The sequence below is a fragment of the Bombus huntii genome, chromosome 14 (genome assembly GCF_024542735.1).
Source record: "Bombus huntii isolate Logan2020A chromosome 14, iyBomHunt1.1, whole genome shotgun sequence".
Classification (NCBI taxonomy): Eukaryota; Metazoa; Arthropoda; class Insecta; order Hymenoptera; family Apidae; genus Bombus; species Bombus huntii.
In genome coordinates, this window is record NC_066251.1 from 1,217,400 (window position 1) to 1,244,848 (window position 27,449).

Here is a 27,449-nt window from a genome sequence, read left to right on the forward strand (position 1 = left end):
CCAACCGACTACTGACCGGCTGGTTTCCAACCTTAAATCGCTCGAATAGACCTGCTTTGTGCTCGATGATGGAAGAACGTTTTCTGCGAGTATTATGTTTGCGTCATGATAGGAAACAACAACAGGAACGATTATGTTGAGCGCGTAGTTACATGAGAAACGAAGTTGGTTAGACTGACCGAAATTTACTTACCGTGGCAAATTGATAATACCCGAGTGCAGTAGCACGTACGTAGCGAGGCTGCTGAAACACGTACGCGCGAAGTTGATGTGATTTAGTCAGAGGAGCTATGGCCAATGGATTTCATTTTCCCAAGTCGGTACCTTCTCCTATGTTTCTACGTTTCGAATAATATCGCCGTTCTGCTTTTAGTTTGAACGTAATAAAAGCAATTTCTGCGGTGTGAAATAGCGCGGAAGTCGAGGGATTTCTACTCGTTTCTCTCTCGGACGATTTTTCGTCGTCGTTGGACCGATGGGAATGTTGCTCGATCGATTGATAATCGTCGATAATCGGTCGCTCGTGTCGTTCCGAGTATCATCGGGCTGCACACACGTGTTCACATATATACTTATTTATGATCATGGAGACGTATGTATTCCAGACGGGTAAAAGGCGGGGTGGTAAATTTCAAGGCACACCCCTGAAACGTACCCAGTACACGTATGAAAGTGCAATAAAGAAAAGTGGCGTTCGTGCTCGGCTGAAACGCGCCGCCGTATACTCTTTCTCGACAATTTATTTTCGATCAGGGTGGCCATTGCTGATTAGCGCGACAATGCCAGCTTTGTTCAACGATTAACGACGTTTTATCCAATTCCTCCCATTCCGTGTACCCTCCTTGTTCCGATAATCGTACATTCGAATCCGGATAAGATTTAAAGGGCCATTTCCTCCGACTTACGAGACGGATCAACCGTATGCAACTCTTTTCATTAAATCTTAAGCACGAACTTTCACGGGCAAGAAATTCTGCCCTCTTATTATGCTATTATTTACGATAGCTTTCCATAAGAAAAATTGTCGCGGATGTCGGTTCGCTTCTTTCGTCGTAGTATTTTCTTCGAATCAAATATTCCACGTATTTGCGATATAAGAGATAGATAGATCGAAATAGAAAATCTATCGATCCATTCCGAAGCTTTTCTCCTTTCGACACTCTGATTAAGGCGGGATCGCTGAATATTTTCAGCTTTTATTCTGCTAGGATTCTGTTAGTACGAAACCCTGGATGTTTCGTAGCATAAGATGTTATGCGTGGTTTTTTCGTTCGATAATAAAACCGCCCGTTAGGGATATCTTTATCCCGAGAGGAAGTATATACTTTGTGCTCTTTACTCTAGCTCGGAAGAACGGAATTCTTCGGAGAGGTTTCTTCCTTCTACCGTTCTTAGGAGTATCACGGAAACCTACTACAGACTTGGTTCACGAGGTGTCCTACATTAAAGATGGTGTTGAGTTGTTTGCTCCACTTTTGGCTCTCACGTCCTTTTCCTCCTTTTCTTCGCCGACATTTTTCCTTGTATATCATTGCGCTCTGAAAATATTTTTCTCGATGTAGCTAAGTACATATTACCGTCTTCTTTATCCTAATGTCAAATATTTCCCAATTATAGCACTTTAAATATCGTTTCTTTAATGCTTCGTAATTATTTCTTTCACAGTTTATAATTACATACTCGTGAAGGAAGAAAAATGACTACGTTATTTCTTGGAAATATTAATTAGACTTGGGAAAAAGGAAGAAACGAAAGAGAAATGGAGTAATGTTCGGAAGCGTTGATTGGCGACTAATCGTAAAACAGGTCGGGAAAGCTCGGAGAAGCTTGGAAAATTGTGCTAAACTCATAGTCGGTAGCACGGCCGTTAGAGATGGGGAAGGATTAAAGGCTCTTCTTTCGAATTTCACGTCAGTCAGCTGTACGCCGAGATAATCCGGAGCGGTGTGTATTCGCGAGGCGCGTATAAAATAAAGATCCGTCGCTGTCGAGCTCTTTTCTCGTTTCCCGCTTAATAACGCTTAATAAACGGCAACCGATGTCACGCGAGACGTGCGCGCTTTCCTCTTTTCTCTTTCACCCGCTTCTGTTCCTTGCTTCCCCACTTTTATACGAGCAATGAAACGGATTAAGCTCTTTACGCTTGTGCCTGTGGCACGTGCGACAAGGGGAAAGACCGAACAAGGAAAGAAAGAGTGACAGAGTTCGCGAGTCGCGAATGTTTCCAACCCCTCTCGTAATTCAAGTTAGATTTTCTACATCGAAGGCTGCAATTTTGACATAAATGTTTCGTGATTTCGAAATAAATAAAGGAAAGAAAGAGAGAGAGAGAGAGAGAGAGATTTCATAGGTTAAACACGGCTGGAAAATTGATTCTCTTGTTCGCGCAAACCGTATCGCGTTAATTACTTTAATTAATTGTGATCATACTGCTAGAGTAAGAAGGTAACGAAATTGATTCACGCGCAACTATCTCTCGCAACTTTCGACTTGGTAAGTTCTCGGGCGAGAAGTTCTTCTTTTAGTTCCGTCCGAGAAGCAGCAGCAGCAGCAGCAGCCGCCATTTATTCGAGTAGACTTTCTTCGACGATTAATTAACGTCGCGAGTAAGAAATAGACCAGGGATGCTAAACAGGGACAGTTTCATTATTATAAAGGAATTATGCTTTAGCAATTGGCTTTTGCTTCGATAATCGATTTTCTGAATGCGAGCCACGCGTTTGGAAGTATATTCGGAGTAAATTCTGGAAACTACATGAAACTTTTGTTTCGCGTTTTTAATCTAAAGTCTCTACTTTGCGCAGTCGCTTCTGTTATCGGTTCGTTGTTGGAATGAATGGTTTATCGATTAATTTGCTCTTCTCGCACGTTGTACGTGAAAGCAAGTAATTTGCTTCTACGGCGATGTAATTATCGTTTATTTTGAGAGGCTTACTTCAATACTCCGGGGAAATATTCCTCGTTAAATTTATTTGGTGTATAACCTTTCAAGGTAGGAAGATATTTGACAACAAACCAAAGTACCAGGTGTTTCGCGCACGACTAAACCACAAGCCGTCAGTACGACCAATTAAACGAGGCTCTAATAATTTAACCACATGTCGTTGCCCTGCCCAGATTTAGCCGTGATAACGCTATAGCATTCGACCTCTTCTATGCAACCAACTCGGTGGCCACAGTGAGGGTGTCCGGTTGGTTGCCATTGGCCACCGATCCCAAGGGACATTTTATGCTAACGTTATGGCATACTAATAATAACTTGCTGTCACATTTTAGGAATCTTAATAATCATACGTGCTGGCTGACTCACGCGAAATTAGCGAACACGTAACACATTTTCGGACGCATAAAGTCGTGTCAAGATAAAAGTATAATTATTTGATAGAAGCGAAAGTATAATTACTTCGTAATATAGTTACCCTAGTATAGTTGTGTAACACTTACTTTCACCCTAATAGTCTATATATAGTTTTTTTTTTTGTCTTTGGATTTTGGTTTAGAATATCTTATTTGCTGGTTTTAGCCGGGACAACGAATTTCTATAGAAAAGATTTGAGCAATAAAATTGACGATCTTCTTTAAACGCATCGAAGGATTAATCAATTTGGTTTGCTTGACGAACAGTAAGACCTATGAATACTCTGTCGACATTGCCAAGCTTAGCGATAGTCCTTCAATAAGCGTCCATTCGATTAATCAGTGTCTCCTCGGGTCGATAGTACAGAATTGAGGAGATTAAAGTGATCCTCAAAATCGATGGTATTCTGCATAATACCGTAGACAAGATATAGCGTAGATCTAATTGCATTTTTGTGTCGCAGGATTTCGAGATTTTCACGGCCATTTATTGGCTTTGCATTGTCTCGTAGCTTTCATCGTTAACGTATTTGAAAATAATTTGAAAATAAATCGTCCGTTAACATTCTTTCACATTACAGCGTTGTGTATTATTTTCATCGCGGTCTGAAGTATCTTTAGAAATACGTGATAATTTTCACGTGTACAATGCACGAAATTACTTAAAATTATGACCAAATAAATCAGTGTTTTATTATAAATGCATATTCATGTAAATGTTACAGAAGCTTTTATAGATTTCCAGTCTAGAAGTAAATTCGGGTACTTGAAACATGCATTAGAGAAATTTTTGATTTAGTACGTAGTTCTTAGCTTGGTATTGCTTTCCAAAGAGTAATTTTTAGAAAATAATACCAATTTCCAAGACCCACCACGAGGAGGTGACTACGTTCGGGTCTCGTTTATAATTTAAATTTTTTCTAGGAATAGAATGCAGTAAGATAAAATAAATCGTTTACTTAACGTTTAATAGCTATTAGATTTCTTATTTACGTCTCTAAGTTGATTCGATTAAATTCACGGCAAATGCGGAAGGGTTGATGTATAATTTTGGTAAATAATAATTGGCAAATTTATCGCGAGTGTGTCCAATCCTGTTTGTTATAACGTTTCGTTGGATTAATTGTAAGGAAAATACATTTAGCGTAATACGGTCGAAATGTTAGTTAATTCGTTATTTTCATTTGCGTTCGTGGCTACTTTTTCGCTTATTTCTTTCGCGTTTCTATGGATATTCTGTTTCAGACATACGTTTCATTGGTGTGCACACTCAAAGAGCAGAGTGTTATTCTAGTAACGAGTACATACATTCTTTTCTCTTGGTTTATGCGATAGCGACGCGTACGAAAACTATTTTATGGCATCCTAGCTGGATTCTTGTAGAATTCTGTAACTGTACATTTTCATACAGCGCCCGTCTCTTTTCCTCCTTTTTTTCCCCCATCTTTTTCCCTTTGCTCAAACGAATACCTACATCTGGTTGGAGTTTGGTAGGGTCCTGGTGCGGCTTTATATTTTGCTCTCTTCACGCGTGACGTCATCACCGGAATACGTGAGTCGCTTTACGAATGGCAGGACAACACGTAAAACCGTGGAAGCCGTGGAAACCGTGGCATCAACGAGCGTAACGAGAACTACCCTACTAAGCCACGAAGGGATTTCATTCCGAAAGGAAACGTCTAAGGGGAGATTTACCCAGTTACGAATAAATTTTTCGAGCCGACGGAAACCGGCATTTACTCTTTGCATTGACTTCGGGGAAATTCAATCTGGTATCGGTGAATTAATGTTATAAGAAGAAAAAGACAAGAGGAAGATACTATCCTAAAGAAAGAACGCTGTGTTCGCGACGATGGTTAGAGAACGATGATGAAACTCGTACAAGAGCTCGTTGAGAAATAAGGTAGATCGTATCTCTTTCCCCTGCTACAGGATCAATCGAAGGTACGTGCTTAAAGCCGTGGGTTAGCTTGTATGGAAGTTGACGAACGAAGATAGAGGCGGGAAAACTTAAGAAAATGAATGGGTTTTAATATCGCGAGCTTTGCGAAACTAGGAAGTTGTAGTTGGACAGAAAATGCAGACTCGCTAAGCTTTACAGATTGTGGGTTCAAGACTCGGTCGAGTAAATCATGGCATCCTATGTCCGTCAGTTCGTACTTTAAGACATGCTAGGACGCAGCTGCCTCGTTACTCTGCCGGATCGTCCCGAGGGATTAGCGATACTTCAATAAACTCTACTACGCTCACCGCCATCGCTCCGACCAGTAGTCTATGGCGTGTGTGCATAAGCAGAGAGGAGATGGTGTTTTTTTTTCTAGTCCCTTTCACGGCGGTCGTACGATTTCGCCCGATGTAGAGTATTTTAAATAGAATGTGTTTTAGAACAAAGAATACTTTTTAGCTAGCGCTAGGTTAGCACCGGGCTCTCGTTTGCTTGTTTATGTGTTTGCGACTGAAACAAACTTACGTTTTTCCTTGAAAATATTCGACGAAATATTCGAAGGACTTGAGAATTGTCTGTTCGTGCCCTTTGCCTGCAGACAAGAAAAATAGTCGAAAGAAGAAGAGTCAAGTCTCGTGCTAAGTAGTGAAGATCGTGCATTCTACAAACGAAACTAATATTCAGCGTGCTAGGTTGATAAAAAAAGGCTGTATAGGAGAGAAAGAGAAAGAAGAAAGAAAGAGTGCAATTGGAAGACAATACCGAGCAGTTTCTGGAAAATCTTGAATAACTGCAGTTTCCTGTGCCGTAGGTTTATTGCATTGTTTTATTACTCAAACTCTCTATAGGTAAAAAGAGTCGGAATATTTGAAGGATCTTCGATCCTTGCTTTTTTTCTTCGTTACTTGAGTAGTCTACTGTAGTTCCACCTAATTTATGGTTTTAAAGTTAACTCGCTCTAAACTTACTCTGGTTAATGGTTTGTCTTTTCTGCTCGATCCTTTCATCTAGCAATTTTTCTTCCATATTTCGTTATGAGAGTAGCAAAGGAAATAAAACTGGTTTCATCGTTATCGTACTCTCTTACATAGTCGTTGTGTGTAATATCGTAAATTTATGTATTATGTATACGTGGGCACACTTACAGAATGAAATTTTGACTATTATTTCGTCGAAATTCAAAGACCTCTGTCTTTTTTTAATCAAGGTTCGCTTGTTTGTAAGAATCGAAGCTTTCTATACATCTGTCTCTATTTGTTCACCTTGCACGATGTTTCCCGCTTTTCTTGTCTCTGGGGATCTACGTGGATTTAGTATGATTGACAGCGAGGATTAACCAAATTAACCTACACCACAGATTATTAAATTCTCCGAAGGTTTGGGAAACGTAGGAAAAAGCAAGATGGGGTCTCGCAGTTGGATGAAGTTTTTGGAAGTGTAAGAGTATAATAGAGGATCGTGCGTGTAACGATCAACGTAGTCGATCGTTTCTTTCGCAAAACTATCGCGAACGTTAATCGCGTGTTTTTCGTGAAAAGTTGTATCGATATTTCCTGTTATTTTTCAAAGAATAACTTAATAGCAACGTGTGCTGTACTCTCTTTTTAACTGCGAAATTAGGATTCTGGGAATTTGGAAACAGAGAGCAGATAGTTGCTCAAAGCCAGGTAGATGTTTGACCTGCAGGCAGGTACGATCAACAGAACCCGCAGTTTACATAGGTGTGTAACATTAGCCGACTCTGAGTAAATATGCATGCTTGCAGCACACCTGATTGAGTTACTCTATAAAGTCTAGATACTCGCATGACGTGTGTCAGTGTAGACGAAACTCTAAAGACTGAACATTGATTGTTCTCTACCTGGAAATTAAATCATGGTTACCGACGATTTCTTACTAACATTCGTCGTCGTTAATACTAACAATCTATCGATAGAACGATCAATGCATGTATATCGCCGTTGATTCATTTTCCTCTCACAAAACGTCAAACAATCACCTTTGAATTTAGACGTTTCGTTCGTTTCGTATTCCTCTTGTACGTTTCAACTCAACGAAAGCAACGGCATTTGACGTTGAATTGTTACGTACGCTTGGTAAACACAAGGTCGTTATCAACACTGAGAGCTAAGTCTCGTTAACCATTCCTAACAGGCGAATACGAAGCATCCTAGCATTGGATTTGATGCCTTGTTCGAGAATCTCTATTACCTACGTGATGTCTGGAGACATTTGCTAACCCGTGCGATACACAGTCAGATAACACGCGAACGAGAGGTTCGCTCGAAGGAATGGCGGAAGGACGTCGGGGGCAATGCTACCAAATGTTTCACAATGTACGCCGACCCATGTATGTACCAATTTAGTACGCACATACACGTTTATCTGCTTCTCTCGTTCGCGTCTTCTACTGCTACATTATTTATGATTAGACGTTTCTCATTATCGTCGTACTATTTCGGTGAATATATATATATATATATATATATATATATCTCTTTCTTCCTTGTTTTATCTGCTAAAGAACGCAATACCCGAATGCGAGATCGAATAACTCTATTAAAAATCGTTAATAGCTTAACGAAAATTTCTACTGCGGGGCGATCTGTATGTAGTCTACATATATGTTCGTTAATGAATCGACGAATTCCATTTTTAACAAAGAGGAATTTTATAAAAGATTCAAATCCATTTAAATTTCGTATTACACGTTTCGGTAATCTTGTGCTATAATTTTACAACGCAGTACTTTATAACGTAATATTTTACAACGTTTGATTCTTTTTTCCACTCTGTCCAGTACGAATTATTTCTTGTTAGTTTCCTTGTACACTAGTAAAATATTTTATTATATATCGGAACTGGGATGCGATATCTTTCAATGATTGAAACGTAAGTTGCAAATACGAGGGGAACGTAGGATTACAGGATCACATAATACGCTGAGAGTTTATTAGGCGCCCTGCTGCGATCTTTATTAGTCTTCTCTATTTCCTTCATAAACGGAGCTGTGCGTGCACCGATATTTGAATTTGTGCACCATACGTATAGCTAGACAGGAACCCGCAGCGTACATCAAAGTTCAGACACCTAAAGCGTGTTCATTTCTCACTATGGAAGTTTGCGTCCGTGACAAGAAGAGCCATGGGTTCATTGTTAATCGCGCGAATATGAGCCGAAGGATTTTGTTTCGAGCGTTCAAATATGTAGAACGCTTTTATTTAATAAAAATATTTTCTTGTTAAAAATCTCGTAATTTTACTTGATTAACGCCACGTGATCGTACAAAAAAAGAGACAAACGTGATATTATCGCGATACATTAACGTGATATTTCCTACTCAGATTATACCGAGACTGTCTCGTGAGATCTGAAAGTTTCGATGTTATGCCTTATGGTACAATAAGGGAAACTGTAAGACACGAAGCTACTATTTTGGTTTATAAGTAGACTATGAGTGCACAGAGAATAGGTAAAAGCGAGGCCATTACTAAATCATGATGCTTTTATCCAACATCTTCGTCACTTGTGCGTTCCGGTTCTATTTTCCTTCTATTTGCTTCCTTCGCGCGTTCTTAGAGCCTCGTGTCTGTTATCCAGTAGCGAAGAAGTGGAAAAGGAGAAGGTGATAGTCGTATTCCTAGTCCTTCGAGGCAGCTTCTCTCTCGTAGCATCCTTCTTCGCGTTTTCCTTTTCTCGTGTATCGAGTTTCGTAGTATGTGCCACGCCGTAGACACGTTTACGTTCAATGTATCGATATCAGTTGCTCGTAGAATGAGGCGAGAGGGCAAAGAGGCCACCTCTATCTTTAGAATCAGGTCAGAGTGGATTGCAAAATTGAAATTGTTTGGCGTCGCGACGTTCTCGATTAGCTTCCAGTTAATCTAACTTTTATGCTTTCACGATCAATAACAATTTCCCGAACATCGGTATAATTCTTAATTTCGTTGACATATAAAACTTAGCGCGAACCTCGTTAACGGCTGAATAAAACTGTCATCTTAATGGAAATATTCTATTTCCAAATATCAGTGGAGTAATAAATAGAAAATGTAGCGAGTGCTCTAGCGAAAGTACGTACTTTGAAATGCGAATGATTCGGTAGCCTGGTTCAATTATTCGGTTTAAAGCACGAAAAGTAAGTTAGACACGGAATAAAATGCTGCGGGAGCGTAGCTCGGATAATGGCTCCGTGGTAGTTTAGAGAAAAGCGATGGAAACTGCGAAAGTATGTTTTTCTTTTATTTCCGTTACGACGCGGTGACAGTGCAGCGGCAAAATAGCCGCCTTCGGCAATCGCACGATAAACACTAGCCCATTCTTCCTTCTCTTATCTCTTTCTTTTCTTCTGTTTCTTGCTTTCGTTTTTCCTTGTTCATTTGGCTTCTCCGCGAACGGAAGACCGGGCAAAGTTGCAGTTTTTTGCCTGAAAGTACAGGATTCGAGCAATAATGATTGAAATATTTGTTATTCCGTTTCGAATGTACATTTCATCGATGGTAAATTAGAATTGCAAGGAAATTGGCTGGTATAATCAACCGGGGGGGGGGGGGGGGGAAGAATTTGATGTATATTTCTAATTGATCGTGGAAACTTTTATTAAGGTTTTCCTGTAAAGAAATTAAAAAAGTTCCAATTTATGAAAGTCCCCGTTTCGATTTCATTATTGCGTTGGTCTTCCGCGATATTTGTTGTCAGAGGTATTCGCACCGACACAGAATTTTCAATGTGCCCGCCCCTTAGAAATTTTTATTAAACACGTAGGTCTCTCCATAGCAGAATCACTCAGACATTCCTCTCTTCTCGAAGTTCTCAAGTTTCGAGCTGTTCCTTATAGTCCTTTTATCGGAAAGCGCCCTCGCTGTCCTTACTCCGTAACTATCTCTCTTCCAGGAACAATATTCCTATTCTTTAAAGCAATGCGATGTCGGGTTGCTTGCTATCTCTAAACTCTCTCGCGTCAAACAATCAAACCAATAACCGATGGCTACGTGACTTTGATCACTAGCAATCGCTGGGCATCTGCGGAATCTCACCCGCGCTTTCACCGACTACACGCGGCCTAAATTTCTACCAAAAACTATCTTCAAAGTAGAATAATAAAACTCAGTTACAGCTTCGCGATCCTGAAAAATGTGTAGTCGCTAAGAAACCCGTTTGTCTTTCAAATTCTTGCTTTATTCTTAGAAAATCTTGGTAATGTGTTAAATCTTAATAATCCGTTTCCATTCTCTTCTTTTCATTATATCAAGATTGATTTGATTTGATTGAAATGAATTAATTGAAAGCTCTATCGAGTGGCAAAGTACGTGTCGAATATTGTGATAGGGGAACTGGTGGAGAAGCCACCATATATTCGTATCTGTTAGTGGTAAATCTAAATATTTCAAAATACCAAGCTCGAATCTACATGGAGAAGATCGAACAAAGGAGCTATCGTTTAAATTTAGTTGTAAAAAATGTAAAAAAATCATAGGGATCGAGAGGAAGCTTCGAGTAGCTTTTGTGCACTTATATTTTCTAGGTGGTAAGGCTTTATGGCAACAGCCATCATAAAATGGATACAAAGAGACTATATTGCCTCTGGTATGAGACTAGGGAAGCCAGGGCGGAGACGTGAATCTGCATATGGAACGCGCATTAAGTAGTTTCTTCAGCGTTTAATTTAATACCGTGGCCACAATGGGCGAGACTGCAACGACGAAACGTCCGACGTCTCCCTTGTATGAACGTAGGTTTATATGTCTTGCAGTTTCGGCATCTCAATGTTCCTTATACTGTGAACTAGCACGATATACGATATCCCACTATCTTTAAGATTTTGATTGTTCCGAAACAACGTTAGCTTTCACGTTGATACGACACGATACAGAAAGTACTATTATCCGGAGTTTGTTGCCTGTCTTTCGTTGCCATTGGATTTGTCCTGGATTTTTTGACCGCAAATTTTTTCGTAAAATGTCTTAAAAAAACACGCGGAAGCATAAAATGATCAAGGACGTAAAAAGAGGCTCGACGAGTTCCTTTTTATTATTTCTTTACCTTCGTTTCTTTTTGTCGTTCTTGCGTTATTTTTATCTTCTCTTCATTACGTACTTCTTGTACGCACAATCGCTACATTTATTTGCTCCTGAAGTTTCCAGATTTGTGTTTCTGTACAATCACGTCGATCGCAATCACCTAGAAAGATCGAGGCTGGCTAGCAGATTCAGGACGATCGAACTTGACCCTTTCGCTTGGAATAGAACAATACGTTAGAAAAATTGCTCTGAGTTATAATTATCGAAATACAGGACCATCCTAATTTCTTTAAATTTCTCTAACATCGCCGAGTTCTGTTCTGTTAACGCATAGGAAGAATGGAATTTGAAAGATTTTGTAATTATGCTTGATTAACTGTGCTTCTAGCTTAGGGCGTAGTATTGCCACGATTGCATTCATTGTTAATAGAAAAACCCAGTTTGAAAGGGTTAAATCGTCGTGCAACAGTCACGTTGCAGACATTTTTCGTTCATAGGTACCGGTGCTTCGATGTTACCGTGTTTTGTTAAGGCGCAAAATTCGCTTGGAAAATCGACGAGAAATGGCTAGAGAAATAAGCAAAGACAGATGTGAAAAGACATTCGTAACGGGAACGATGGGTTAGTCGGTCGTCGAAACAAGGGACTGTCTCGCGCAAACGATTGTGACGCAAAAGGAAAACTCATTTCGAAGAAAAGAGAAGCGAAGAACTGAAGAAAAGAGGGAACTCAAGGACAAAGGAGAAAAAGAAGACACAGGCTGGCAGACAGAAGGTAGCAGAGAGCAGGCTAGCTTCATTTCTTCGTAACTCGGCGCGACAGTTGAGAGAAAAATTGGTTCTACCCTTGGTCGGGTCAGGAAGGTGCGAAGGATTCGAGCAAGGGGCCGCTGTCCGGAATAGGAAGGGTTGGGTACATTCTCTAATATCTTATGATTTAGTGTTGGATGCAACGACGCAGCTTAAATGCCAACGTTATACGATGCTACAAGCCGATACTGCTGCGAAATTAAAGTTGCGTGGGTGGTTGGTTGACTCGTTTTTTAAGGAGTTTGTGTCTTTTTCTCTTCTCCGTGTGTTTCTCGTTTCTCTCTCTCTCTCTCTCTCTCTCTCTCTCTCTCTCTGTGAAAATATTTTCCCTGAATAACTCGTGTCTTATCGTAAGAAATTTCCTAGTTTTCGTCGAATTTACGTCTAAACGTGTACACGTTTTCTTTTGGAAGAAGACGTTTTCTCTCGTTGTTCGTCGTAAGTAGATGCATCGAACTCGCTATAAATTACGGCGGGTGTATTTCGTTGAAAATTCGTTAGGTCGGACGTTAACTAAGCGAGTAGGATAAGCTGACGGCATTGGTTCTCTTAGTTGGAAGGGGAGGACGGACTATCTAAAAAAAAAAAGGACGGGTGGGGCCGTTTGTCAGTTGGCGCGCGTCCATTAGGGGTGAAAAATCGAGTAGCAGCACGGCCATAAACAAACAAAATTATACGAGCCGACGGTTTCTCCGCTAGTTCAGAGTTCATACGTGTCGCGTCATGTTTTTCGCAGCATGAATTTTTCTCTGTGCCGTACGATACGTTCGATTCTTGTAGATCCGCTTGAAATATTAGTATCGAAAGTACAACAAACCAGTACATCCAATTAGCTGAGATTCAAAATGTAAGTCGATATACGTACTTCTAAAAGAAGGTATAACGAAGTGACGCAAGGGAAAGGAGGCTTTGATCTTCGACGTTTGCTCTTTTCTTTACATACAAGAAACCTTTTGAAACGTTTCTTGTCGACATTCCAAAGAACTAATTGGAATTGAAACAGTGTTAGTAATGATAATCTGCAGCAACGGATAGCAAGGGATTCCAGCCAGAATATGAATATTACTAATTAATTTTGCTTTGTATTTTAGATAATTGTAATTTGTTGTTGCGCGAGTAACACGAATTTTACTAATTTACACAACTTTTAGCAATGTGAAATTTAATCTGGAATTCCACAATTCCATGTAGCTTTTGTTCGAAAATATCACCGTTATTTTTCTTCTGTCCGCGATACTCGATGGTTTGATTCGAAAACAGTCGTTCCGACATTTTCTTTATCCACGGATTTTTCCTGGTTACGAAAAGTGAACGTTAGGATCGAAACACGTTAGACTGGCAGGAACGTTGTTGCAAAAATTAGCACGTTTAGATACCTACGAACGAGTAGTAGCGCGGCAGTCGGTGCTGCTGATTTCATATTCGTATCTTGATCTACTTCGATATCGTACGTGTGTAACGATTGGAAAATGTAGAGAGACCGAAACACGTAGCTAAACTTTGACCCGATCTACTATTTACTAATTACATTATCTTTGCGAAATTATAAACGATAATCGAATCGTGTTAAAATTCGGTGTAACCGAAAACAAGGCTTGTTTTGCCGCTTATGTTTCATTTTGATTTGGCCGTTGGATCGATCAGTTTGTAGGGAAATTTATGGCGCAGTAAACGCAAACGAGAATAGATGAGGCCGCAAAGCCCGCGTTTCAGTTTTCATCTGCGGGAAACGTTGGTGTATAGGTAGCTACATTATCAGGATATATCTTGAACGACGCAATGTAAACGAACATATGGCGAGAAAATAATAAAATGGAAAGGGAGACGAAGGCGATTGACAAGTACTGAAAGTTATCGGAGATAATCCTGCGAGAAGATGGAAATTTCGAAGACAGAATCTTTGATTCGTCCAATATAAGCGACGGTCTACCGTCGGCAATCAAAAAAGGATCGTATAACCTTGGAAGATCGAGGTTCTGAAGAATCATGTTCCTCCATCCAGACTTTAAGTTACGGCTTAGATACGAAAGGCGGTCCGTGCTAGGCGCTGGGATTGATTGTGGCTATGAGCGCGTGATTTATCTTTCTCGCTTCTCTTTTAGAACCGTCCCCGTCTTCTTTCCTATCTCGATTTTTCTCCTTTCCTTTTTTCCATTTTGTATTGTGCAAATCGTTCAAAATTCTTCTCAGCGACAGATATGGTTTCAATGTTTTAGCCTGTGCAAAGAAACGGAGGTATCCCGAACGCTACTAAAAACGAACGTTTCGTTAAGAAAGTTATAAAATTTAAGTTACTGCTGCGCGAACGACTTCTCCTCTTTTATGCAGACACTTTGCTTCCATTTAATTAACCGCAGATCTTAAATCACGTTCAGATATTAAGAGCTCAGCACCCCTAACGTTCGAGGAGCCAAGTAATTTTCTTCGTTCTTTCACGCCGATTCTCAGCTTCTGTAAAACACAGCAGTTTCCAGGAAAAGCAGCGATCGTTACATCGCATCGCCTCGAAAGAAGTCGCTTTTAGCTCGGCCAAATTTATAGCCGCCAGTAGAATGGATCGGCATTTGTCAGACACCGAGCGTGGAACGAAGTTGCCATCGAAACAGAAAGCCAAGATATTAAAATGTCTCTGAAGGTGGTGAAAATCAATGTTTCCGATTACCTGTAGTCAGGCCGAGGCTAACACGTATAAGTTAGCTACCGTGCAACAGGCAGTCATGACACACATAAATCCCAACTAGACGGCAAGTAGCACACCTGATTTCCGGCGCGACGTGTCAGCTTTTCCAAAGACTCTAACGCGTGTAGCGCAGGTTAAGATGCAACGAAACTTTTTCATTGCAAACTCGACTTTTTTTTTTCTCCAAGAATATCGCCACCAAAGGAAAATATACGATATTAGACATTTTCCTGATCAATCGGATATCTTGGATAAGAATCAACTTATAAGCGCACTCGTTAAATATCGTTCTTTGTCATCTAAGGTTGTGTCGAGGCAATCGGGTGGCAGTAGAGAAGAGTACGAAGTTAGAGGGAAGAGAAAGAAAGGTAGTCGGAGAACATTTTTGTAGATTCACCTAGCTCCGAAAGTATTGGCCGACAATGACGGTCGGTCTCGTTCACGATACCGTCAAAACTTTCTATCTTGAAGCTCGACAAAGTGTTGACCGATCTGCTGCCCCTTTTCCCAACATTCCCTTTACTTTTCGATGGACTATACTTCACCAGCAGCCTCTGTCTCGATGTAACTTATATTTAATTACTGTCGGTAATATATTAGATTTAAAGAGTTTTCTCGTAAAATATCGCAACATTAAGAAAACCTCGACGCTTCCACCGAGACCAGGCGGCCGAAGAAAATGATTTAGCTTTCATGAATTCTTTAAGGCTACCGGTACGACTAGAAAGTCTCCAACTACAGTCACTGTATTCCGCACCCTTCTCTCTTTTCTTCTCACCTCTCGTTCTCGTTTTTTCCATCTTTATCATTGCCTCGACAGAGGCTTACAGCTATAGTCTCTTAAATTCACGCGATCATTTCCACCCTCGACGGGTATGTTTTTCCGCTGCCTTCATCGAGTAATTAATAAAGCTTCTAAAATATATTGCAATTTTCCCGTGAAATTTTGTAATCTCTTCTTTCTTCATAAATTGTCCAGGGGCACATTTTCGTTAATACGTTTAGTTAAATAGTTATTCCGACTTACGATCAAAGTGGCGTAAACCCGGGACGATATCGTTTCTTCGTCAGGACGGATTTGGTATAACGAACTAGGGAGAAAATACAATTTGCCTGATTTCCGTTTTACCGCCGGATCGTTCACATTTTGAATAGATGGAGATCGGGGAAATCGGAAACGCGCGTGGTTTCTTTTGTAAAAACAGTCTCAATGGGACGAGACGTTTAGTCGAATGCGCCAGGGGAAACTGTTATTTTTCGGTCGTTCCAGGCTTTTCTTTCTTCCATCCATGTTTCCCAGACTCGTTTGCTTCATTAAAACGCAGTCAACGGTCGAAGTAATCAGCTTTTTCGGTTTACGCAAGTGGAGGTGATCCGAACAGAAAAGTACCTTAGTGGTTGCTGGCTTTTCATCGTAACGTATGTAAATCGATGTACGTATTTATCGTTGCCGTGTAGCTATAAATGATTTAAATGAGACGGCACGACGAAAGCATGGAAACGCTGGTCTTGGACGAACGAACGGTTAATATCTATTGTGCCGATTGAAATCGTGGAGAATACGCCTGCCTTTTTATTCCCTCCTTGTTCACGGAAAATTACCATTCAATTTTAATTCTTCGTTTTATGGGGAACGTCAAGCGTGAAAATAAAACAAGGGGATAAGCAGAGACGTAGAAGACGGAGGAAGAGCGTGACACCTCGTACGATATCTTCGTGATGTACACGAAACGGCACTTAAATCCCGGATCAATGGTCATGTGGGTTAAGCGAAACCACACAGGGATGTACGGTTCGATGATGAAACGAAAAAAAGGGGAAGAAAAGAAAAAGAGAAACTTGACAAAGGCCTTCGACTTGCATACGTAGGAAAGATCTGTGAAGTGTTATCTGTATCGATCGTGCCCTCGTCCTACGGTCTCTTCGATAATTACTTTTCGCCATTTCATCCGTAAATTCATTGACAAAAACCGAGTTAGATTCCGAAGAATGGAAAACGGGAAAGCAGAGAATTATTTAGTCGACCAACAGGCTTTGACGAAAAGTGTAGTGGATTTCAGAACTGCGATACTCGCCTTTCTAATAACAATAGGTACGTTCGACCGTGCCTCACCCGTGTAAGATTTTAATTGCGAAGACTATTCTTCGTTGTTATTCCTGTTTAACGACCACGCCGATGTCGCATAATGAGATTCTCCGTTATTCTTTCATGCAGGAGTAAAGTTTCTTCCCTGCTTTACGGTCATTATTATCTTGTCAGTTCCTTTTGCGTTTTACTTTTCAAATTTTTTCTTTGTCCCGTGTACGCACGCACTTGCATACAATTGCAAACAATTGCTTCACGGCGAGTTACCTAAATGCTGTGATTAAATTATTTTAGCCGAACGGTTAATGTTGGCGAAACTCATTGATAAAGTTGATAAACTCGATAAAATTGTTCTTTCATTTGTCAGTCTTTGACGGATTTTACGGAGGTGAATTTCATGGTAATCCAAATGGTCAATGTTGGATGAAAAATGCAGAATCGCTGGTGGTTAACGTTCGATGGTACAATTCCATTAGAGTTTCCGCTTGGGATCGGCTGACAATGTCAGACTGACGTAGGATGCGGGCTGGGACGGAAAACGAACGAGAGAAATAAAAAACGCGAAGAAAGAAGTATACGAGAAGAGGAGATGAAGAGGGTGGAGGGATAAACTCGAAAGAAGAAAGGAATCGAAAAAGAAAGATGTTTCAACTTTCGTTGAAAAGCGTCGAGAAACATCTGGTTCGATCGAATTACGTACAACGATATCTCGTACGACTGCGAAACGATTTTTCTTGTTATAGTAGAACGAAACTGCGGATAATAACTTTTAAATCACTGTCCGCGATTTAAAATTTGTTGTCTCCCCGTTAGGTATAGTATACTACGGCTATATTGTACGCATAATAGGTTAATGATCGCTTGGCGCATATATGCGCTTACTTATTGTTTATGCTATGAATAGTTTATTCGCTATCGTTGTTGGTTACCAACCAGCAGCTTTAACGGGCTTTTGGCGAGGGCCAACAGGATGATTTTATGTTTGAAGAGCGGCGGTCGTGTATGGAATGGAGAAAGCGATCTAAGTATACGAAAAACATTTTAGCTCGATACAACGAGAGCAATTAAAAATATTTGGAATTGTACGAAACGTTTCGATTCTCACGACATAATACACGGATAGGGGGATGATGATCGTTTTTGGAAAAAGGCTTTCATCGATCTTGCGGAAAGAGCGAACGGTAGCAAAATGCATAAATAAAGTGACCTGAAAGCACGGAGTCTGATAGAAATTTTTTTACTCGTATCCGAGTAATGGAAACATATGAAAAAAATGATTTCTCAAAAATTCTCGGAAAACGGTTTGATTGGTATACACAATTACATACTTTTTTGATAAACGGACGTTCAATAACGTTTAACTGGTTTATTTAGTTTACAATATCAGCAGGAAATGGTAGTTTTGAAAACAAACGGATGAAAACGAGCAACTACCGACGCTAACGTTGAAATGCATAGTTTCAAAGTGAGATACCAGATAAAACGAATTACAATTGTACGTATCTGTTTGGTTCCGACTTTCCCGGTACTTTTCTCGCCGAGTTCGGATCGTTTTTGTACAAATATCTACATTGTTGATCGTCATTGACGTAAATTTTCCCTAGTACCTTGATTCTCCTCTGTTCCCTCGATTCTCTTTCAAAGTCGACAAGACGCATTGAGTTTCTTTCAACATTGCCGGCTTGGTTCAGCCAGGCTGCGAGAAGAATAGCTACGAGAAGCATAAGATTCAGATACTACGTCGACGTTCTCGAGATGACTCGAAAGGAAATATCAAGATTATAACGAAAGAAGGAAGAAGGAAGAAGGAAGAAGGAAGAAGGAAGAAGAGAGGGAGAAAAGAGGAAGAAGTCTGGTAGAAACGATTGCACGTTGTGTAGCAAGGAGAAGAAGAAGGCGGCTGAGTTGCGTCGCGATTCGTTGCAGTCGTTGTTGTCTGTATTTTCGAGGCACTAACGGTGGATACGAGGGGCCTTCAAAAACTTTTAATTAATACGGATGACGAGTACACAAAGCCTCAACCGAGCAAAGAATTTCAGAACAAAGAAAAGGGAAGAGTATTGTTGTCGGGTCTTGTTACGAGTGACACGTCGAGACGAGAGAACGAGATGAAGGCGAGATAGGAAGGGTGGCGCGAGAAAGGGGAGCAAAGATAAAAAGCGTAAGTGGAAAGGAAACGAGGAATAACGCGTAAAAACGGGAAAAGAGCTTGCATTTCAGTATCATCCACTTCCCTTTACTTCCACTTCTGTATTTCGTCCTTTCACGGCGGAAGGAAACGCGTAAACAAGAGAAATGCACGCGCGCTTGCCATTTTACGCGCTTTTATACAGTACGGTTCATAGACCCGCGGACTTTTTCGCGAACGATACGCGATCGTCACGATTAATCGAATGCGCTTTCCTTGAATCAACGGGGCCAAACGAAACTTTCCATCTGTTGATTTATCGCCGCAATTCTGTAATCGTGGCGTCCATTGGAAACAACGTGCAAGTTAAATACATTCTAGCGTAAGTTATCGAAACACTAGCTTCGCTCTGTTTAAATGTTGCAGTATTGTTTTAATCGAATAAAACGATACGGAGATACAAAAAAAAAGAGATCACCAAATCCATTAGCGAGTATGAAAACGTAATACATATAGCGAAAATACCAGCGACTATACGTTTCGTTATTTTTTTCGGCACATTCTGAATTTTAATGAAATGTCCAATTTAACGGTTGTTTCCTGTGAAGCGAATTAAGGATTTCAAACGTTTGATATGAAAGGGACTTGGTTACACATGCTACGTGCGAACGTACACACGGATCAAAGTCATTAAATCTTCGCATTACTCAAATATATAGCTACGTATAAAAATCGTTTCGTCTCGTTTGCTAAATGTGTTTGGGTTGGGTCTTTGCCAAAACAGCGAAACTTTTACACGGTCGATCTTTGAAACTGACGCCAGTTTTTAATTAGTCTTTTCCGTAGCCACGGGAAACCGTCACGGTACGCTGAAATTTTCATTCCTTTGCGAACTTACTCGTTCCTCGAAACGGTAATGACCGACATAATTGTACTTAATTGTGCAGGAAAGAAATTTAATAAAACGACCCTATCGTCTATCGTCCTATCGTTAGCTCGTTCAACGTTTCAACGTTCAAGAAAATTGCGAAATTAACAACGCTTTCATCACGTCCGTTACTGCTCGATACATAGTCACACGCGGACCAATAGTACACCATCGTCGTACCAGACTTTCTAATCCGACTGGAATTTTTCAAATCTCTCGCTCGCTACCGAGGAAAGAGACTGATTACGTGGAGGATAAAAGACTGGCAGAAGTTCGGGAAGTTCGGGACCGATCTGATTAATGTTGCATCGTACGAACGTTTGCCCCCTGTATCGATCTCCATCTAGCGGTAAACGGAAAGCCAAATGAACGAGGAGCCGACGAAAGGGTAGGACTGAGGGATTCGAGTTCGTTTGTTTGTGGATGAAATCGTTTACATGTGTATGTTTGTGCGTACCATGTAGCGCGTTGTAGCGCGTTGTAGCGCGTTGTAGCGCGTTGTAGTTGCTGTATTCGAGTATAGACAGCGTTATAGAAACGCTGAAACGAATTAAATGCTTTCGCCGATGCTTCGTGAAATAAAGGAGAAACGACAGCGTGGATCTAAAGAAGGTTCGGAATAAACGACAACTTGTACGTTCTCTTTCGTAGCGTTCGTGTAAAATCTGGTATTTCTCGATCATTTCGAAATTTTCAGAAAATAGGTTAACGACATAATCGTAATGAAACGGTTAACCTGTCTCGAAGGTATATCTGACAGACGCTTGATTTGTCTGATTCTCTGCTCCCTGGGCCGCGAACCGAGAAAGAGGAGGAGAAATGTCTTTCTTTCGTCCGTTCGAAACCATGAAAACTTCAGACTACTTCGGTTCGTTTCGATCTGCCCCGATCCGCATCGCAACGATGGTACGGCGTGGTCCCTTTGCCACTGACAATTGGATTCTCTGCACTACTCTCGTCGAGTTACAGATTTTTCCTTTCCGCGAAAATTTCCTTACAGTCGCCTTTGACAGGAGATATTTCCTCCTTCTACGTCCCGTTCCTTCTCTGTCTCTTTGCCTTCCTCCGTTCGTTTTCTCGCCCTCGGTCTCGGTCTCGAGGTGCGGCGTTTCTAAGTACCGAGTATGGAAGAAGGAAGATTCGTTACCGACTATCCACCGTTCCTTGGTTTCAAGCACTTCGCCAAATCAGCTTTTCTTTGAATCACCGTCGATGGAAGAACTTGGCTCGGAGTGGATATTCATTTGCCGTTTACAAAAGTAGTAGCAGCATCGGCGAATCATTTAGGACACATTCGCGACTTTCTCGTGTTTCGACTCTTACCGTTACGTTCTTTTTCTCGTCGTAGGTGGTCGATGATCGTCGTACCGCGAGTTGTAGTTTAGATTTCAAAGGTAATTGGCGTCGATCGGAAAGACGACGCACCTCTTCGATTACTAGTTACCGATTCAATTAAAGGGCATTCCGCCAATTAAAGCAACTCCATCGATATAACGACACGGTCACTTTTGAAATCTTTCCTTTGGGCGGGTTCCGTGAATTTCCTTACAGAAGAAACGATTCCGTGCTCGGGCGAGTGTAGATTTTTAACTGGTTTCGTGATCAAGGCCATTAAAGGGGGAAAGAGCGAGCGAGGGTTGGAGGGAAAAGAACGGTTGGTTCTCTCGGCGGGAGTCGAATTTTCACCGTTTTCATATTAGTTCTCGCGGCTACGTGCTTCATTACTGTAAATTTGCCGCGTGATAACACTCGAGTGCTCGAAACGTTATCAAGAGCGTAGCGATCTTCGGTTGTGTAACGGCACTTTCGATCGGCAACCGACGAGTCACAAAGCTCTCCTACTCGAAATCTAAACACAAACGGATCGATCGATCCGCTTGCTTATTACGTATTCCTGTTATATTAGTTGCGAATTACGCACTAGAGTTACATACAAATAGAGCGTACCTTTGTCGAGAACGAAACTTCTCGTTACATTCGCAAATAAACTGGGCAGAAAATAAATTATCGGTACGCTAAACCAAAGGTAGAAGGTTAACGAATTGTTGAAAGGTAAATTATATTTAACCGGAGAAATCGCTAATTGAACACGTTTAATTTACTTTGAAAGAGTGAAACATACGGATTCGACGGTGTGATTTTTTAATTTTCGCACGGAGCCACGGTTTATTGCGTCGCTCGAATCGCATTTCAATTTAACCGCTAGACATTTGTGAAACAGAAATTTGTAGCGAATGCTACGTTATTATTATATCGGATTCAGTTCAAAACCCCCTAGCCAAGTTTGTTTAATAAATCAACACCGAAGTACATCGATAGCACACGAGACAAATTCACTTTTACCACGTCCAGAGGATGCACCAAGCGCTATATGTATTATATATCAACGTGACGATCAACTAATTATCAAACGCGACCCAAATCGTGTCAACATTAATCGCGGAAGCGGTCCCCGATGCCAAACTAACAGTCTACATAAAACGAACTTGATTTGCAATTTATAAACAACAAAACATGTATATATATATACACGCGTATGTGTGTGGAACGTTGAATTACTCAAATTATTTTATCGCGGACCGCGAATTCGATTTCGTTGGTTTCCGTTTTCGCGACGAACGACGACGATGAAAAATCGGATCGACTGTCTTTCCAATGTTTCGGACGACAGAGGGGAATTTCGCTTTTCGAGGGCGCGGCGAGAAGAAAGCAGCGAGGAAAAAAGGTAGAAATACCAAAAGAAAGAATAGGCGGAAGGATAGGAACATTTCCGAGAGTAATTTTCCACTGGATGGCGTCAAGAAATGTTTATTCATAAGTTACTAGAACGTGCACGATGTACGATTGTCCCGCGACGTTTTACATAGCCGCCGTTGCCGGCACCACCAGCATCCAGTTTGCCTCTTTGCTCTCTCTCTCTCTCTCTCTCTCTCTCTCTCTCTCTCTCTCGCGCGCGCCTTTTTTTTTTCTTTTTCTCTTTGTACACAGACGCGCAAATGTGCCAACACGTACACGTACGAAAGTTCGAAAAATTCCAGCGACGATGCACGGCATCGTTCCGAAAGTGGATCGAAACCGAAAGACGGAACCTTTCGAAAAGGAATAATAAACGAGAAAGGAAAGACACCTCTTCGTATTAACGCGATATTATTACCGCCAGCCCGTAGTTCAGGAGTCGTAGTTCAGTTGCAGTTGCAACGAAATAATATGATCCGTTCGATCCAGTGGCCGACCCTTTGTAGGTGCAGAGAATTACGTTAATCTGGATTATAAATTCGTAATTCCAGATAATCGCATCAGAACGTTGTGACCCGCAACGCAAAAAATAAACATGGAAAATCTCTCGTAAACGTTATCGGATGACGCGCGTAAATATCAGTCGATGCCTTTCGGCAACGTTTTTCACCGTCGAAGAGCATTCCCAACTGAGAACAAAGCTTCGCCTCTTTATACAGTATTTCTGTGACGACCCGCTCGTAAAAACAGCGCAGTCGACGAGTTTAGTTACACAGGATATAAGCAAAGAACGACGTTACGCAGTCGACTCGATACCGGATGATATCCCGCTTCGATCGTTTGCCAGCCGTTTCTTATTTCCTGCAGTACTTGGCCGATCTTTTCGCTTTAATTTAAGTCCTCGACTTGCCTAGTGGCGCGCCACGCTACTTCCTGGTTATTCTTATTCCGACCATCATCTTTTGTTCGAGTAAGAGGAAAGAGTAGGCAGATTTTAGAATGGAAGAATAGAAACGGCGCGGTCAGAGATACCGAGGGATTTATCATCGGGTCACGGTGCACTGGCCACGATATTAAATTAAGTTACGCGTACCTTGGAATTTTTTATTATCACCAGGAGCAAAGAAACACGCTTTTCCCTCCGGAGATACGCTACGGTGCTCGTCTTTCTCCATCTTTTCTCCTCGTCCTTTCCCGTTCTTCTCAACGATTCCGTTGCCAAGTTACGTTGACCTGTTTATATCTCTGACTCAAAGTCCGCTGGTTCCTTCCTTCCTATTTTATTTCCACGTGCAATATGGAAAAAATCGAGATTGAGAAGGAAAAAGCGAAGAGAGAAGCGAAAGCGCGTCCGTTTCACGATTTTTAGAATCTAAAACGCTGTGTTATCGAACTTTCGAATTCTCGTATATTTTCGACAAATGTCGTCGGCCGTTTTAACGTCGAGACAGAAGCCTGAATCGTTGATATAACGCGTTATTGTTTCACGACCGCTAATGGATAAATTATTATTAAATCATAAACGTCTAATCGTCCGACTGTGGTGGTCTTATCGCCGGCACGCTCGACGATTTAATTAGCTTTGTCGCTTCGACCCTCCATTGCGATACTTTTCTCCTCGTCCCGTTGCTTACCATGTCGTAAACGATGGTTAAGAGAAGATAAAAAAAAAAAAAAAAAAAAAAACAACAGCAGCACTTTTACTTGCGGAACAAATTCGCGAGCTCGGCGATCAGAAGCAAAAGTAATTTCGTCTCGTCTTTGCTTGGAAATTAGTTACGCGGTTCGTTCGGCATGCTCTCGAGTGCGCATCCAATATTCCAGCAGCGAATCGGTGTATGTACTCAGTTAGACGAAGGTGCCTAGTGTGACGAAAGCGACGACAGCTGACGTTAAAGGAGTGAATTTGTGGTGGTAGCCGAACGAGTACGGGACTATACACTCGTAAATTAAGTCGATTACTTTCGCCTTAATATCGTAAATATCGATCGTTTATCCCGAACGATCGGTTGATAGCATCAGATTATCGTCGTGTCATCGATTTCGTTGTTTCAGCTTCGCGTCGTTTAAAACCTCCTATCAAAATCCTGCCATTTGGTTTTATTTCAGTTTCAAATTGACGGAACAAATTCGCGTTTCTCGGCTCGAGGTTGGTTTTTTTTTCGGTAGGAAGGATAAAAAAAAGCTTGATCGACACAATTCCTAGCAACGCGTTAATAATGAACGACAAGAGAAAAGGCGAAAGAGAAAAAAGTGTTCGAAAGTACACACGATTGGCCACTTACCCGGTCGAAAATAGTATCACGGTGACGGCGAGGGTTTCCTTGTCGAACTGTTTACTTCGGGTAGAAGCTTGCCGTGCTCCCAGGGGCCTTGCGAGTTCCATAGTTGAACGACGAAGGGTCCGAGCTTGGCGCCGAAGTAGGAAAAAGAAAGAAACCGGTGGCAAGTTTTGGTCGGTTGGCCCAGGAGCGCAAGCGTCGAAGATCTCGTTGCCGGATGTATCGATACAAGTACTTTCTTCTCGACTCGTAAGCTGTCCGTGTGCCGCGCGTATTCTCTCGTTTCCTCGTCGAGCTCAAAGCGGTCCGAATTGCGTAGTCTCTCGGGGTGTTTTGTATTCCGACACCCTCGTGGTTGGGACGAGCAGCACCGTCCCTGGGAGTACCACGCGGACAAACATCGAGCTAGAAACTGCGATACGTCGGCCAGAGTACGGCGACGGCTCACCCCGGACATCCTCTCGCGTGGGGAACGCATGCGTCGCGTTTAAACCAGCGCCGAAACACCCTCTCTACGCCACTCTCTTCTCCTTTTCTTCTTTTCTAGTATCCATTCTGTCGTTTATTCACTTTCTCCCGTTTTCTCAGAATATTTTTCAGAATATCGAGAAACGAGAAACGAATATTCGTTGCGATCGTTGGTCGTTCCAAGCTGCCAAAAGAGTTCGTTCGGAATTTCTTACGCGTCGTTGAACGGTCGTGGTAGCAAACGCGTACTTCGTTTCCGTGAATATCGTTCGTTCGCGCCCGAATTAAAATCGAATTAAAGTTGAATTTCAAAGCGTCGGATTTCTGTCAACATTTTTCTAAAGAGACGGAATATTCAAAGCGATTGAAAATTTGGTCGGCGCGAATTCATAGGCGTTTCGTACTGAGAAGTCGGCGTCAGAGGGGGTATGGCGCTTGCGCATCGTTCGACAGCAGGTCGCGAGGGGGTATCGTCGGGGGGTATGGGGATGAGTCAGTCAAGCCGCAGCGCGCGTTCAGAAAACTACCCTCAACGCGATCTTATAATATCGCAGGCTATTTTGCAATTTAACCTTGAGTTTGCGGCAAGATTCGCACGTGTTCTTCTTCCCCTCCTGCTGCCCTTCTCTCTCGTATCGTGGAAACGTCCGAAGTGTTCCTGTGACGAATATCGTGTTGGAATTTGTGACTGACGTTTGGGACGCGCGAATTTCTTCTCGGCATTGAAATTCTACGGAAACGGGTGCAAACAGTTCGTACAAGAATTCAACAAACGCGGAAGCAAGCTATTAGTCGTGAGAATGGTTCACGTTGTGCGCACAATCGCTTTAACTCCAGCCATTTTAAATCGTAAAAATTCTTAGAGGCTTGTAGTTCTTAGAGGCTCGGGATCAACGAAAGAAGCGAAGAGGAAACAGGGTTGCCGAGGATATGACGCGAATCGAGGGAAAAAGGACACGCGCAAAGGCAGTACCGTTTCCGTAAAGTTTCCCATCGCGTTTCGAGTAGCTGACGATTCCTTGAAATTTGACTCGTCGAAGGTCACGCATTGCCCGTACGATTCGTCGTTTCGTCGAACGACACTCGAGGGGTTGAATTTTTAACAAGTAGCTGGATTAACAAATTTGCCAAATTTTAAGTGTCAAAATGGTACCCGTTACGTTCGACAAATTGGTACGAGGAAATTTAGAAGGAAAGTTAGAAAGTTAGAAGGAAAGGTAGCTAAAATTGGGAAATTTGGCTGGATAAGATGAAGATGAGCGTGATGAATGGTAAATCGAGCGAAAAGGCGGAGGAGAGATTAGAATTGAACAGCCAAGAGATGTAACACCGAGGAGGTACGACTGGAGCAGACGTTTACAGATTTAGCAAAGTTTAAAGAAAAACTGCTGGAAGGATCACCTTTCGCGTGGAAAGTGGTGCAAAATATGGAATGGTCGTGGAATCATCGAAAGAAAGAGTACAGGTAATCGTTTGGAGGTAGTTGAAATTAGACGAAAAAGGAAAAGGGAATGTTGAAAGGTTGCGGAAAGAAGCGGAAGGGTAATACGAGAAGAAGACGAATGTTTTCAATCTTCTTCCTCGCCTATCACGGTATATACCTTATTAGTGTCGGTCGTTGGAATCACTGTGAAAATAACGAGAGGCAGGAGTAGAATTCGTCGTAAAGCGGAGAAGCCGAGAAACGATGGCAGGAAACAGAAAAGAAGTGCGTTGATCCCCGGGGAAATACATCGACAGGCTACTTTTTGGAAACGAGCTCGGCATCGTCGTCTTTGAAATCGATGTTTCTAGGATCGCGAGAGGAAACAGGAAGAAAATCCATCGTGCGAATGGGAGAATGTGAATAGACGAACGATTCGATGCGATCTCGTCACCAGTCGACGAACAAGTGCACGATCGTTAACGATGCTGGTGAAAAACTCGTCGCTTTTTTCTTTGACCGTGTGTGAGCGTGCTCGCGAGATTCGCATTTCTACGTAGGATACAGAAGGCCGTGCCGGTAGTAAA

At 41.7% G+C, this 27,449-nt stretch overlaps 1 protein-coding gene and 1 long non-coding RNA gene across 13 annotated transcripts in view; one reads left to right on the forward strand and one right to left on the reverse strand.

The window, feature by feature from the left end:
* Positions 1–27,449, forward strand: part of LOC126873541 (tyrosine-protein phosphatase Lar) — a 275,993-nt gene that overhangs the window by 75,753 nt on the left and 172,791 nt on the right. For 7 of the 12 annotated variants that reach the window (XM_050634518.1, XM_050634519.1, XM_050634517.1 and 4 more), the window contains exon 3: positions 7,457–7,652. The exons of the other annotated variants lie outside the window; for them this stretch is intronic. In XM_050634518.1, the coding sequence (XP_050490475.1) occupies positions 7,617–7,652 (36 nt within the window). In that variant the 5' untranslated portion in view covers positions 7,457–7,616. The remainder of the gene's footprint in view (positions 1–7,456; positions 7,653–27,449) is intronic. 12 annotated transcript variants of the gene reach the window in all.
* On the reverse strand, positions 7,949–25,507 carry LOC126873585 (uncharacterized). The gene is made up of 3 exons (XR_007692462.1): positions 24,975–25,507; positions 23,783–23,964; positions 7,949–9,728 (listed from the first exon to the last, which is right to left on the reverse strand). It is a non-coding gene; the product is annotated as an uncharacterized LOC126873585 (long non-coding RNA).